This window comes from Drosophila biarmipes, chromosome 2L (assembly GCF_025231255.1).
Source record: "Drosophila biarmipes strain raj3 chromosome 2L, RU_DBia_V1.1, whole genome shotgun sequence".
Taxonomy (NCBI): domain Eukaryota; kingdom Metazoa; phylum Arthropoda; class Insecta; order Diptera; family Drosophilidae; genus Drosophila; species Drosophila biarmipes.
Genome location: NC_066612.1, coordinates 22,340,763 through 22,354,577, shown reverse-complemented (window position 1 = coordinate 22,354,577; position 13,815 = coordinate 22,340,763). Strand labels below are relative to the sequence as shown.

The following is a 13,815-nucleotide window of genomic DNA, read 5'->3' as shown; positions in this document are numbered from 1 at the left end:
TGCGAAACTAAGTATTGCGCTTAAAGATTTTTGGCTTAGTCGGCGTTCTGGTGGAAATGCCCACACGGAATAAAACGTGGCAACAGCGCCTGGCGGACATGCGCTTGTCCGTCAAAGTAACGCAAAATGTGGTGCTCGTATAAATTTCATTTTCGCCAGTTAAATTAATTACTGTCAACACATGCGAGGCGGCAGCTCCACCACCACCAGCACCACCACCAACACCGCCAAGGAGAGAAGCAGCCACAGCAAAAACAATTGCCAATCAGCCACAGAAACTAAAGCAGGCCAAGCGTCCAAGCAAAAGTCCAAAAACAACGCAGGAAACTTGGACGGAGGGTGCTGCGAGAGCCGAGCGTGTTGCGAACATAAACACAAAGTCATAAAGTTTTTACACAAAAACATTTAATTTTATTGCATTTTTGGGCAGCAGCCAGACCCCAGACCCGAATCCGAAACCAGACGACGACGTGAACAATGCACCGCCCAAAGGCGGGTGGAGGCCGTCCACAAGGCGGGTGGTGGGTGCGGGAGGAAGTACCCCGATAGGAGCATGGTCTGCTGGCCAGGCCAACTTAATTTGCCGCAAATCGAGCAAAACTGCAGCAAACAGAAGCGCTCGGAAGAGGCAGACGGAACATCGCACAAAATGTTCGGAAAGAACGGAATGTTTTTCCAAAACCTTTAAAAATCGGCGCCGAGTTAGAAAGTGGAACCACCAATTCATATGATGCGTTGATAACTAATTTACTCTTAAATAAATTACATGCTGATATATTGAACTATTGATTATGTATCGACTTCATTTAAAAATTAAACAATTTGTATCCAGTTTAACTATTTATTGTATTACTCTTAGTTTCGGTTGAGTTATATTTTGCAGATGATATGATGCATATGTGTTCCCCGTTCGATTTGTTCCCACACGGCTCGTGTAGCAGGCAGTGTTGACGTCAGCAGCATTTGCGGAAACCTCCGCCCCAAGCACAAAAATATGTTGTAGTCATGCATCTGCAGTTGTTTAGACAACGTCTTGTCGTGGGGCTCACAGCTGAAACGAGAAGCCGAAAAAAAGCGTAGCGAGCAGTCGGCACATTGAAGAATTGGACAAGAAAAGTTCTGTTTTTTATTTTTTGCCAAAACCTCCCCGCCTAAAATTTTGGCATGTGCCTAGAGTGCAGCATTAAAATAAAAATTATGCGGCAGACGGCAACTGCAGACCGCAAAATGCAAAAATCCTCGAAAAAAGAGAAAGAGCGTCCAGCGTGCGTATACGTAATGTGCATTAGCATCAACAAGTGTGGAGGGATATTCGCGTAGATTTGTGGTACTTTATGGACAGAGGAGACGGATGGAAACTGCGTGCTCGCTACAAATTGGAAGAGTGCCAACAAAATTTTTTGGTCGATCCCATTTCGAAATCATTTTCAGTGCAGGGCCTTCAAGAGCCGCACAATGTTTGAAATGATGATGATGCTATGATAATCATGGCAGCGTTTACTGTCCGAAGTGGTAGGGATTGTGGCTTCTTCCTTTTGGTTAAAACTCACGCATGGATAGCTGACACGTCGTTTTACAAACCTCATTCTATTCTTTCATCATATATTTCTATACGAAAGGGCGAACCAATTTATGGTCCGAAATGGACGTTTTGGACAAAGATATCATAAATAAATATAAATCTCCCGATTTCTTGAAAAAAAGGTTATCTTGGACAAGTTTGTTTATTCATAAATGTACGTGAAGTGAATAATCCATATATATAATACAATTCATATTGCGGGCATTCAGAAAAAGTAATACTTACTGGAATGAGATTTTTTTTAATTTGTAATGTCCATCTGCATGCCAAAAACGGTTCTATTCGGACTATTAATTGAAAAAAAGGTTAAAAGAAAGTAAATTGTATATGGCTTCTTCTATATCTCGCACTTCCCTTAGCTGATTAACTGGTATCTGATGGACGACAGCATCTTTTTTAATTAAAAAAAAGGTTAAAAGAAAGTAAATTGTATATAGCTTCTTCTATATCTCGCACTTCCCTTAGCTGATTAACTGGTATCTGATAGACGACAGCATCTTTTTTTCCAATACGCTGTTCAACTTCGGCCTGACTATCCAAACGTCGCCCATTTTCTTAAAGTTATCTATGTCCGTGACTCAACCGGCGCAGATAACACATCTCATTCTGTTTTGCATTTTCCAATGTGGTTTTTCATTGCCTGGAGTACTTTAAAAATGGTATTTATTTAGTCGAATATTAAACGAAATTTGGAAAACCATTACTTATCATCACTTTAGTATGTTTAAGGTGCGATCGTCACGCCCCTCACCTCGTTAAAAGGTGTTTATATACTGCAGTCAGAAGCTTGCAACACTGTGAAGGAGTCGTTTCCGACCCCATGAAGTATATATATTCTCGATTCGCGTCACTAGACGAGTCGATCTAGCCATGTCCGTCTGTCTGTCCGTTTCTACCCAAACTTGTCTCTCAGTTTTAAAGCGATCAGGGTGAAACTTTTCCAAAAGTCTTCTTTCTATTGCAGGTAGTATATAGAACGAAACCAGCCGGATCGGACAACTATATCGTATAGCTCCCATAGGAACTATCGGAAAAAAAACTAAAAAAAAAAAATATCTTTGGTGTTTTTTAACATAAATTCTATATGAAAAAATTGTACCTTTGGTGTTTTATAACATATTTCTTTCTAAGCTTGGAAATAGTTTTGAATTTCGAATTAAAACTTATCAAAATCGAACGACTATATCATAAAGCTGTCATAGGAATGACCGGAAAATGGGTGGGAAAATAATATGAAAGAAATTATAGCTTTGGGGCTTTTTGACATATTATCTTATAGTATTGAGAATATAATTTTTTATATTTTTAAGAATTTCGAATTCAATTTAATAAAAATCGTACTACTCTAACATATAGATGTCAAAAAAACGGTATGAAGAAAATAATGAAATAATTTTTCTTTTAATATCACTGAAGTCAGCAACAATCCTTAAAAATTCACGTGGTTTTACTAAAGTTGATTATTTCTTGTAACTGCAAGGGTATACAAACTTAGGCTTGCCGAAGTTATTTTCCTTTCTTGTTTTTTTTTTAACGACGGAAGAATGCTATAGGGGAGTGCCCCTACCATCAGATACGAGTTACGGTAAAGGGATCAAAAAGGACATTGTAAGGCGCCACCTACCCACTATCTCAATATATGGTAATGTGTTTGGGAGGCAAATTTAAGCTTTTTGGCCCTTTGTGGGCGTTAATAAGAATAATACATTTTATTAAAAAAAAGGGAAGAACGCTATAGTCGAGTGCCTCGACTATCAGATACCTGCTACTCAGCTTGAGGGAGCTAAATGAAAAAGGAGAAATATAAGCACCAAAGGAATATTGTAAAGTGCCGCCTACCGGCTATTTCGGTATATGTGGGCGGCAGACAGTTTTAAGCGTATTAGTCCTTTGAGGGCTTTAGAGGGGGCGCGGCAAAGATTTTTTAGATCAATTTAGAGCAAAAAAAAAATTTCTAGCATGACAACTGTGGCCACCACAGTTTTGTGCGGTTTTTTTTGGTCAATCGATAGGTATTGATGAGGCAAATACATTTCAGTTAAAATTTTTGTCTATCTAATTACTGTGCGCGCTACAGATTTTCGCGGATTGTGGCTTAAAGTGGGAGTGGAAACATACTTGAGCTGTATAGGAAGCCCATGAATCTGCATGCCAAGTCTCAATACTCTAGCTTTTATAGTTTCCGAGATCTCAGCGTTCATACAGACAGACGAACGGACGGATACGACTAGATCGACTCGGCTACTGATCCTGATCAAGAATATATCTACTTTATTGGGTCGGAAAAGCTTCCTTTTACCTGTTGCTTACTGAATGGTCTAGTTTACCATTGTACTCTACGAGTAAGGGGTATAAAAAGTTCGGACATGAAAACTTTGACCGCTACAGTTTTGGGAGGTTTGTGGTTTTTGAATCAAACGAATGGTATCGACGAGACCAATAGATTTTCAGTTAAAATTTTGTTTCTAGAGTGTTTTGCGAATTGTGTGCGTTAGAGTGGACGTGCAACAGACTTGCCTTATTTTTTTTTACCACTTTTTGACTATTAATACACGTTCTAAAAGGGTTGAAAGCGCTTTCTTCTACCTGTTACATGTCTTCCGACGAATCTAGTATTCCCTTTTACTTTACGAGTAACGGGTATAATACAAGTAGTTGCTGGTGCGCTTCGTCACTAAGTGCATTGCCGCCCGGATACAATGCAGGCCGAATTGCCGATATCGGTAGATCACTTTCATAGAAAATTCAGTACTGCGTTCTTGTCTAGCCAGCTCCATCTTATTTCTACTTGCAGTTTTATTACTTTAGAGAAATAAAATTTAACATGTTTTTTGATGAACGAGTTATGCGAGTTTTTAGTCTATTTCAGTGCAGTAATACAATATAACCCAATAAAACTTTAGTTGCATGGTCCCTCTTACTAAACAGAGCTCTGCCCATCTCGGTCGGCCAGAAGGGTAAAATAGGAGTAGGCTCCCTTGCAACAGGCCACAAAGGTGCTCAAGTGGATGGGCACCAGGTTGCCGGCGAGGAGTATCTGATGTGCCTTGGTGCGTTCCCCCATGATCAACATCAATCCCCGAAAGGTGACGCTCTGGTCCACCCAGTTGCTGCAGAATACTGCGTAGTGGAGCTCCGCAAAGCTCTCCTGCACCTTGGTTCCATAATAGCACGCTGGATATATCTGCAGTGTGATGGCCGAAAGAAAGCACACGTAGAAAACGCTATCCGACAAGGTATCCACATAGAAAATCAGACCAAACAAGACAACTGCGATATTAATGCCAATAACTAAGAATTGTATCATCATCGGTAGGGAAATCATGGTTCGGATCAATTCCAGTAAGCTAAGTAGAATTACAAGTGTTAAAAGTATTCAGGAACTGATAGAGATCGATATTACCTGTAAAGTTTGTTTTGATCCCTGATGCAGTGGACAAGGTCCTGTTCATTCTTCTTTACATCCGTTGAACCATATCCAATTTTGGATATCCTTCCAATCAGCAACTGACATTGCTCGGAAACCAAGAACAACGCTATAGGCGGAAAGGAGTCGCATGGATAATTCTGCAAGTCTTGAAAGAGCAGTGCAATCTGTTGGAAAACCAACGCTCCAAAATAGGCAGTGGTTGAGTTTCTCCAGTCAAAGGGAAACCACATGGGGAAAGGCAAGCTGCGCTCTCTTTCGAAGATAAAAAGAACGCCAGCGCCAACAGACAGAATGAGATATGTTATCAGAAACAGTTGAGAAAGTCTCTGAATGTGGTTCGACATTTCCTCTCGCCGGACTATCTGATCCTTTCCAGAAACCCGGGCGTCCAGTTTCACAATGAGCTTCTGAATATCGACCAGCTTAGTTAGTTGTGTCACGTACATAGAAAACTTTAAGAAATTGGACATCGTTATGATAGTTAGGCAGAGGTTGTAGTTGTTTTCCAAGGGATCATCGTAGCTGAGCAGTGCCCCCAATAGCAAGGGCCCCGGCAGGAACATGATGATGCAGGAAACCGTCGCCCAACTAAAGTAGTTGCCTTCGCTGAGATGCAACGCTCCACAAATTCGCCAGGCCTGCGATTGGTAACGAAAATAGTCAATCCCGAAGTTCTTCATGAGTTTCATCCTGTCTGGTTCTTGTCCTTTTACTGACTGAGTTCTGGACATTTTATAGCAGCGTAATATTCCAGATGCACCGTAAGCCAGGTGTTAATAGCTAGCAAATTACATCATTATCTTGGGGCAGAAAAAGGTCGAATGATGTTCTATCAACAGCCCCAAGTAATCGCCAAAACTTGGGAAAAAAGACACCTTTTCTTTTGAGTTTTCTTTTACCATTTTCAATTTTGTCTCGAGTAATGGACTCTATTGACGGCGGTCCAAGTAGTGACGAAGGGCACTAATAAATATAATTATTTATAATATAATAATAATTATTTATAAATGTGTGTTAAGTTAAGTGCTACCAAATTATATATATTTATATTATATATATATATTTTACAAATTCAATAACTATTTTTAAACACTTGGGCTGGTTCATGGAATCTGCTTGGTAACTATTAAATTCATAACGAAAAGTAAAGCTTTCTCGAATTCATCCGACTATATTACGGACATTGTTTTCATGGTATCTGCCATAATGATGATATTATTTCCCCTTATTGCCCAAAACCATTTAAAATATTATTTAGTTATACTTCGGTACATTTGTTGTTTATTTCGTAAGCGTTCTTAATCACTTAAACAGAAATCACTTACTTACGAGTCCAGAAGAATGCAGCTGCATTTTAGGTCGAGTCAGGTAGGCGGACAAACGCGTCAATTTTAGTCTATTTTTCTTATTAAGAATTTGCGTATTTGGTTGTCATTAACAACATACTTTAGACTAGAAAGGTGGAGTAATCATTAGAAAATCAGATCAACCAAAGCAAACCCTTGTTTAAAACTGTTGTTTTTGTGTTTTGTTTTAATTGTTTGAATCATGCATCAATCATGTCGCCTTCAAAAAGTCATAAAAAATATAATATATTATATAATATATAATATATAATTAATATATAAAAGTAATCCACCATTTAAACGGCATTTAAATTACCTTACACAAAGTGTACAAAAAGTAAGTTAAAATAATCAGTATATTTAACTTTTGTTTCGTCAAAATTGACAGTGTACTGTTCTTTAATATCAAACATTTGTACATTTTAATTTGTAGTGCATTATTGTACATTTTTAGACTTTCATAAATAAAAACATCTGAATATATGCATTTATAGTCCTAGACTATATTTATTAGTTCGGCACCTAACCCTACGACTCTTAAAAGTGACAAATTGTAATTAATATAAAAATGTAAGACATATACGTGGTCTAAACATAACAAATTACTTAATTATAGATAATTCGCATATAGACGCATCTGTCGCTTCTCATTGCTTTTTGCAATGTTGAGGGGTCGTTAGTGTCCTGAATGTCCTGTCACCTAGTCCTTCCATTTACCCCAACCAATCTCGTATGCGTTTTCGTTTGGTTTGTGCCACCGTCAGGGGGCACTTAAGAAGCAATTAGTTGAGTTTCATTAAAATAAAAAAAACACTTCTTTATGAGGTAAAAACTAGTGACGGTCGCCCTTCAGCGTGCATGCGTTTTATACTTTTGTGACGAGTTAGAAAATCGAAATTAGTTGTGGCTTTACATTATATTTTGGAGTAAAATTATATGGTAGGGTCACAAAATATTTAAATATAAGCAATGTTTTCTAATGGCTACTGTGATGGTGGCATTTTTTAATGCTTTATTTTTCGGAAAGACAGGTAAAGGGAAACATTTTCGAACTTGTAAAGTATATATATTTCTGATCAAGACCACTAGCAGAGTCGAGGTAGCCATGTCCGCGTGTCTGTCCGTCCGTATAAAAGCTGAGATCTTGGATACTATAGCACAACTACTATAACGCTACAAGCGTCAACATTCATATTCTAAAACGTGTGTGGCGCCCACAGTTTTAAAGATTTTGTAAATGATAAATGTAACTTTGCTTTGATTACGCTGTGTACAAAAATGCTGTACAAAATTTGACTTCTATAGCTGCTGGAATTCCAATACGTCCTTTAAATTTCCATTTAGAAATGGAGTTCTAAAAAAATAAAACAAAAATTAAAGAAATGGTTCTACTATTTAAATGACCGCAGCTGTATACATACGGTTAAGTCATCTTTCGTTTATAATGCTGTCATAAAATCCTAAAATTTTTTGTAAGACCGTTTCAACAGAAATATCGCCCGTTATTGCGATTCGAAAATGTAAATAACATCATTTTTAAATTTTATAAGAAAACATAAATATATTTAAATATTTTTCATTACAAAATGTATGAATAGAATATAAGTCTATCTATATAAAGTGTAAATTCGCCATGTGAAATATTGTAGTAAATAGTTTTTTATCTCATGCATTTTTATATTGTCTTTAATATCAAAATCTTAAAAAGTTTATTATGGTGTAAGTAACATTCACTATTTCTCATAACTGCAAGGATATAAAATCTGTGACTTGATGAAATTACCTTTCTTTAAGTTAAAACTTGTACATATTTAATAAGTTAACAAATTGTGCCAAAAAATATATTTTTTAAGAATATTTATTTTATTTTTGTAAAAAATAAAATTATATCCCTTGAAAGATTGTGTTCACGTTTTCCTATCTTATTTCTCTAGTCCATCTGTTTTCCCAGATGAACGGCCCTTCGAACTCCCCACCATATGTTCCTTATTTCTTTCGTTGCAGACCAACCCCTCTTGGAAGAAACTGTCAGTGTCAGTGTCGGATGAACAACAATAAAGACATTTACATATGGCAAGGGTGTCTGACACAGACCCAACCCCAGAGTGCCACCCCAGTACCTCCCACCCTCCATGCGGCAATTCAAGGGCAAGCTAAACATACCAATTTACGTAGGTCGGGAGTATAGAGATTTGGACGGCGATAAAAGCATCCGGGACACGGCCCGCGACCTCCAGCCGCCGACCCCTGTCCCGTCCTTCTGGCCACGCCCCTGGCCTGCGCCATGGGCTCAGGGCTTCTGGTCCGTGCCCGAGCCCCATGGCATATGTCTGCGATGCTCATTAAGGGCGCACAGCGTGGCGTAGCTAATGTGACAACAACGTGGGGCGAATCCTTGCGGACGGAGGGTAGACAGTCCCGCGGGGATTTTCATTTGACTTTGCAGTCAGTAGCCACCATTTTTTCCTTTCCCGGCATCCTTTCGGACGCGGGTATACGCTACAAGAATGTAAAGCACATCTCTAACTCAAAATTTAAAATTTGTACTCAAAACAGCGACTATACGCTTTGACTCAAAATGATATCTGAAGAAGAATTCTGAAATAATAAAATACCTTACCAAACTTCTAAAAACATAATTACTTCTTCGTGCTTTTTCTTGGATTCAAGAATTTATTTAAATTTATTTGTTATGAGAGTTTGTGAGTCAAGAGAGATCAACAAATGAGGAAAGGGAAAAAGCAGGCCGGCTTCGGCCTTTCAACTTTTATTCTTTTTCGGACGTTTTTATTGTTCTGTTTTCACTGCGGTAGTCAGTGTTGTTGCTGCTGCTGCTGTTTTGGGTAATTCAATTTACTGCCACAATTTTCATTTGTGCAAATTTCAAATGACTCGAGGATATACACAGTATGTATATAGGTTATATGGCAGCGTCCAGTCCTGGGGTCTCGGCCTGGGAAGCATTTCATGCACAATTTGTTGGGTCTTTTATTTTTACTTCGCCGCATTGCGAGAAATTTGACTTGGCGCTGGCTGTTTCAGTTACTTGATTTCACCCTCCGGAATTGCAAACTGTTTCTGACTCTTGGGTCGAGCCAATTTCGTTTTGGGTCCGCCTGAAGTTTTCGATTTTCAAAACCCTATTGATTTCTTTAACACATATTTTATTTCTTACACAAGCTGGATTGCTAAGGGTTCAAAAGGAAGTAATGAATGTTCCTGAAAACAGTCTTAGCACATCCCAGTTCAGGTGCGTGGGTTGGCTTAGTCTGAGCTTCTAGGGCTAATCTGTTTATGATTAACAGAATCGAGAGGAGGCCGTGATTCGACTGATGACTTCAAGAGAAACTCATCCAAGGACTCTCTTTGGAAAACACCTCTCCTTCGTTCTCCGTTTCAAAGAGCAGTGATGCTGCTGTTTCCATGGCTCTCGTCTCTTAAGTTAATGTTAGGCCCCTGCCATGTTAGTCACAGTTATCACGCCAACAGAAGAAAGCCAGGCAGGAGATAGAACGATGTCTGCTTTATTCTTAGTACCGTGTTCGGGATTACACTAAAGTAGGGCCGCTTTTCATGTGAGTTTTATGGGATAAATAGGATGATAGGTAGAAAGGTTCAATGCCGGTCAACTAGAACCGACTAATATTAAGGCTACCGAAACTCTGATAAATCTGGACTGATTTATTCCATTTTGTACAATAAATGTGTATGAAACAAATTATTTGCTGCCAGAACCTATTAATTTTGTCAACACAAGCCCCTTCGGCCTTTCTGTAAACTTCTCTTAGGCTAAGCCCACCCTCAGTACTCTTACTCTGTTATCAAGGTCTGTTAGGACTGGGACCATCGAACTGTTAGGGTTATTGGCCGCTGCTAGGGACTCCGCCTCGTCCTCGCATCCTTGATGTCCTGACAGCTCAGCAGTTCGGCAAATGGTGTAGAAAATTTTAATACTGCCAAGGGAATCATTCGGGGCCTTGGCTGTCAGGGCAGTTCTTGGGGAGAGGTGTCCAACCGAAAGCCGTTTTCTATGAACGATTGAAGGCAGCCAACAATCCGTGAATGACACTGTTGCATCAATCATGGCTGGGAAATACATGCCAATTTCGACCCTTCCTTGGGTCTGACCTCGAAATTAGCTTTTGATTAATGGGAAGACAAGTGACAAGGGGTGGGTTGAATCGTTGAGAAATTAACTAGAAGAAATGGTTCACAGACTGCATTTCATGGGACCAGGAACAGACCGTTGAAATCATTAATGGCGTTTGCAGTTTAATTCCTCAGAGACATTTTCCCACTGCCTTTGTCCATGCTGAAACAAATGGCCAACGTAGCTTCTTTGGCAGCCATTCAAAATGGCCAGCAATTACTTGAAATTTGATTTCGTCCTTCCGTGTCTACGCTGCGTATACGAAATGGATGTAACAACGTTTTAGTCGAATCCCCAAACACGCCTTGACAATTTCCTTTCTCAATTCAACCGAATTTTCAACAATATTTCAATGCCCCTGCTTCATATATGTATGTATCTATGTGTGGAGAGTACTCGTGCCGGTCAAAAGTATTATTTGCTGCTCTGACCATAGCGGAAAGTGATTTACTATTTCTATTCGCCTGTGCTGAGTTTGTGTTGCTATTCTGCCGATAAAAGCAATCAAATCCTGATTTATTGTCCTCACCGAGTTCTCGACAGCCCCGGGGAACATTTTTGGGTGAATCCATTAAGAAAGGAAAGAATGCATTTAAACAAGAATCCTGGTTCTTAGTGGGTCTAACATGGCACATGTGTGATTTAAACGAATTCTGCGAAGGGAAAAGATGCATAAATACGTCTTTTAAACTGAATCGAATGAACTTAAAAAAAACGCCTAACTGACTACCATTTTGTTTCTCTAATGGAAGAGGCGCGCATTACCTTGTGATGACTCACTAAAAATTGCATTGCGTGTGCTTTTGCAGTTTAATTTCTTTGCCCTCTATATTTAATACGAATTAAAGCTCTCTTTCATGTTCTGGTCTTACATTTTCCCCTATCGCTTGGCAGCCGGAAAAGCAAAATATTTGATTTCCTCTTAAAATACCAGCGGTTCCGTTTTTTGCTCTGTTACATTGTTGGGGCTTGCAGCCGCCGCCCGAGTTATTTCTCGTTCGCAGTTAACCGGTCACGAGCGCACACACTTGCATTGACGTGCAACAATTGCCCCGCCAAATGCCGACGGTCAACAAAAACAACAAGAACACCCACAACAGCAGCACCCATAAAGCCCTATTGATTTTTGACTTGAATGCGGCTTACAAAATGGAACTATACCCTTTCGGGGGCTACTTTGCTTTTCTCAGGGTTCCTACCTACTTATTACCCACTCTTGATCGTCGCTGATAGAGAACAAACTTTTGTTGAAATACGCATATCCTTACAAAACCTAATCATTTAATATATTTAAGCTATTCTGCAAAGTGTACCCCTGCTTAAGCCTGAGCATACTGAAGCTCCCGATGGGAGGGTATTCAAAATTTAGCTGTGCCACGGCCTTATGCCTTTAACCCAACTGTTTTGCCCAACACAATGGCAGTGACAGGATCAGACAGCAGAGCTGGAGACTGCATTGAAGCCGTTGCCAGGACATCTAGAAAAATACATGTTTATGTGGTTGCGGGTCTCCGTTATGCTGCTTTAAATGGCCTGGAAAATCTGTTCGAGTGGCAGGCACAATTCAGTTGGAGTTGCGAGCGCCAACCAAAAATATGACTTAACCTGGCACGCCACTCGAGATGCAAACTGCTCAAAGGGCATTCATATTAACAATCGACACGTCGCCTGATGGGTAAGGGCAAGCCTTGGGAGGGGGAGTGCTGAGGCTAGGGTGAAATGAGCAATTTACTGGAGGGAGCCTGAAGCGGAATCGGGCAGGAACAGGAGCAGGATTACGGACGAACGAGAGCTGGCGGAGGCACCACCAAAGACGGCTAACAAGCATCGGGCAACAAACACGACAAAGTAAAACAAAATGAGCAACACTTGACGGCGTCGAAAAAAGTGTGGGAGTTAAAAAAGTTATCCTACGTTTCGTTAGTTTGGCGACAGCGAAATACCCTTTGGGGAATAAATCATATTAATGGGCACTGATGGGTTGTCAATGCAAGTATTCATAACTGTATGTTATGTATGTATAATTTAATCGAGAAGGAGATTCAAAGATTTGCAAGGACGAACCAGCCATATAAATATTAAAATTCTACTGACAATTATGGCAGTTTTAATGGGCACTTATAATTATGGTCTAATAACAAATATAGCTTTTCCTCCAATTGTTTTCATCGAACACATTTGTAACCCATGATGATCATAATATAAAGACAGAGTCGTACCGTAAAAGATGCACAAATTATTAGTTCATTTCATGTTATCTAATCGTTTTTCACTTGTATTCCAAGGCATTGCACCTTTCGTAGGCATCTAAAGTTCCCTTTTCCGCCAGGGTAAACCAAATTCCATCGCAAAGAGGTGCTACCAACCTCCTTGGGAGACTTCGGAGCAGGCGCCATTCCGCAGCCCCCAGTCTGGGTGTAAGTTTATGGAAGAGTGAGGGCGAGTGCTTCTGTCTGTTTGCGTTAATGACAAGTGTTCCATGCTGTAGAGGTTCCTCCTCTTTTTTCGCAGGCGTCGCGTAATGACAAGGAGGATGTCGATGAGCATAATGACAACATCAATGCTGATGGTGATGGCGGTGGGAATGGGGATGTGGGTGGGGAGGGGATGATGACCGAAGGGGGATGCGGACTGGCGTGCCACAGGAGCCACTAGCGGCGCAAAGTGCTGCCGGTCTGCTTCGAAAAATGTCAGTAACAAAGCAGACCCGCAGCCGATTAAAACTTGAAAAATAGGTTCGGAAGCCTGGAAAAATCTTTAAATTAAACTGGGCCTAGGAAACAGGAGGAAACAGGATTACATGGTTCCAACCGAGCTTAAGACCGGCGTCCTGCTTGGAAACCGCCACCAGTTTTCTACAAGACTTTTACCAAGGTATGCCGTAGTCTGGGCGTCTTTTTCTGTTTTTCTGTTTGGTTGTCCCATTGATGTCGACGATGATGATGTCGATGAGGCTGTCAATGCGGAATTGAGCTGCGACATAAACACGTTGTCAAATCGAACGCGTGAGTGCTCACGTGCTCGCCGAGCAGAACGGGGATGGGAATGGGAAAAAGCGGATGAATGGGGGGGCAGTTCACCCCTGTTAGCACGTGCTGTTCGGCTTCTTTGTCAATAGATTGGCATACAATCCACTTCCCGGTTGCGCCAACCTGCCTGATGAAAATCTGCCATTAGTGTGATTTATGACAGATTTCTGATCTTTCCCTTGTGATTTATATTTATTACCCACCTTATTTTGCCTATTCACATTGCCTAGAAGTCCTTGGTGGAATTTCAGCAGTCACAGGGCCAAGACGAGTTGATC

At 40.2% G+C, this 13,815-nt stretch overlaps 1 protein-coding gene and 1 long non-coding RNA gene across 2 annotated transcripts; one reads left to right on the top strand and one right to left on the bottom strand.

The window, feature by feature from the left end:
- Window positions 1-4,502: 4,502 nt before the first annotated feature.
- LOC108036692 (odorant receptor 23a) lies at window positions 4,503-5,701 on the bottom strand. The gene is made up of 2 exons (XM_017112981.3): window positions 4,986-5,701; window positions 4,503-4,929 (listed from the first exon to the last, which is right to left on the bottom strand). The coding sequence occupies exons 1-2, from the start codon at window positions 5,699-5,701 to the stop codon at window positions 4,503-4,505; spliced, it is 1,143 nt and encodes a 380-aa protein (XP_016968470.2).
- Window positions 5,466-8,997, top strand: LOC122818803 (uncharacterized). The gene is made up of 2 exons (XR_006368293.2): window positions 5,466-5,659; window positions 8,363-8,997. It is a non-coding gene; the product is annotated as an uncharacterized LOC122818803 (long non-coding RNA).
- The last annotated feature ends 4,818 nt before the right edge of the window (window positions 8,998-13,815 follow it).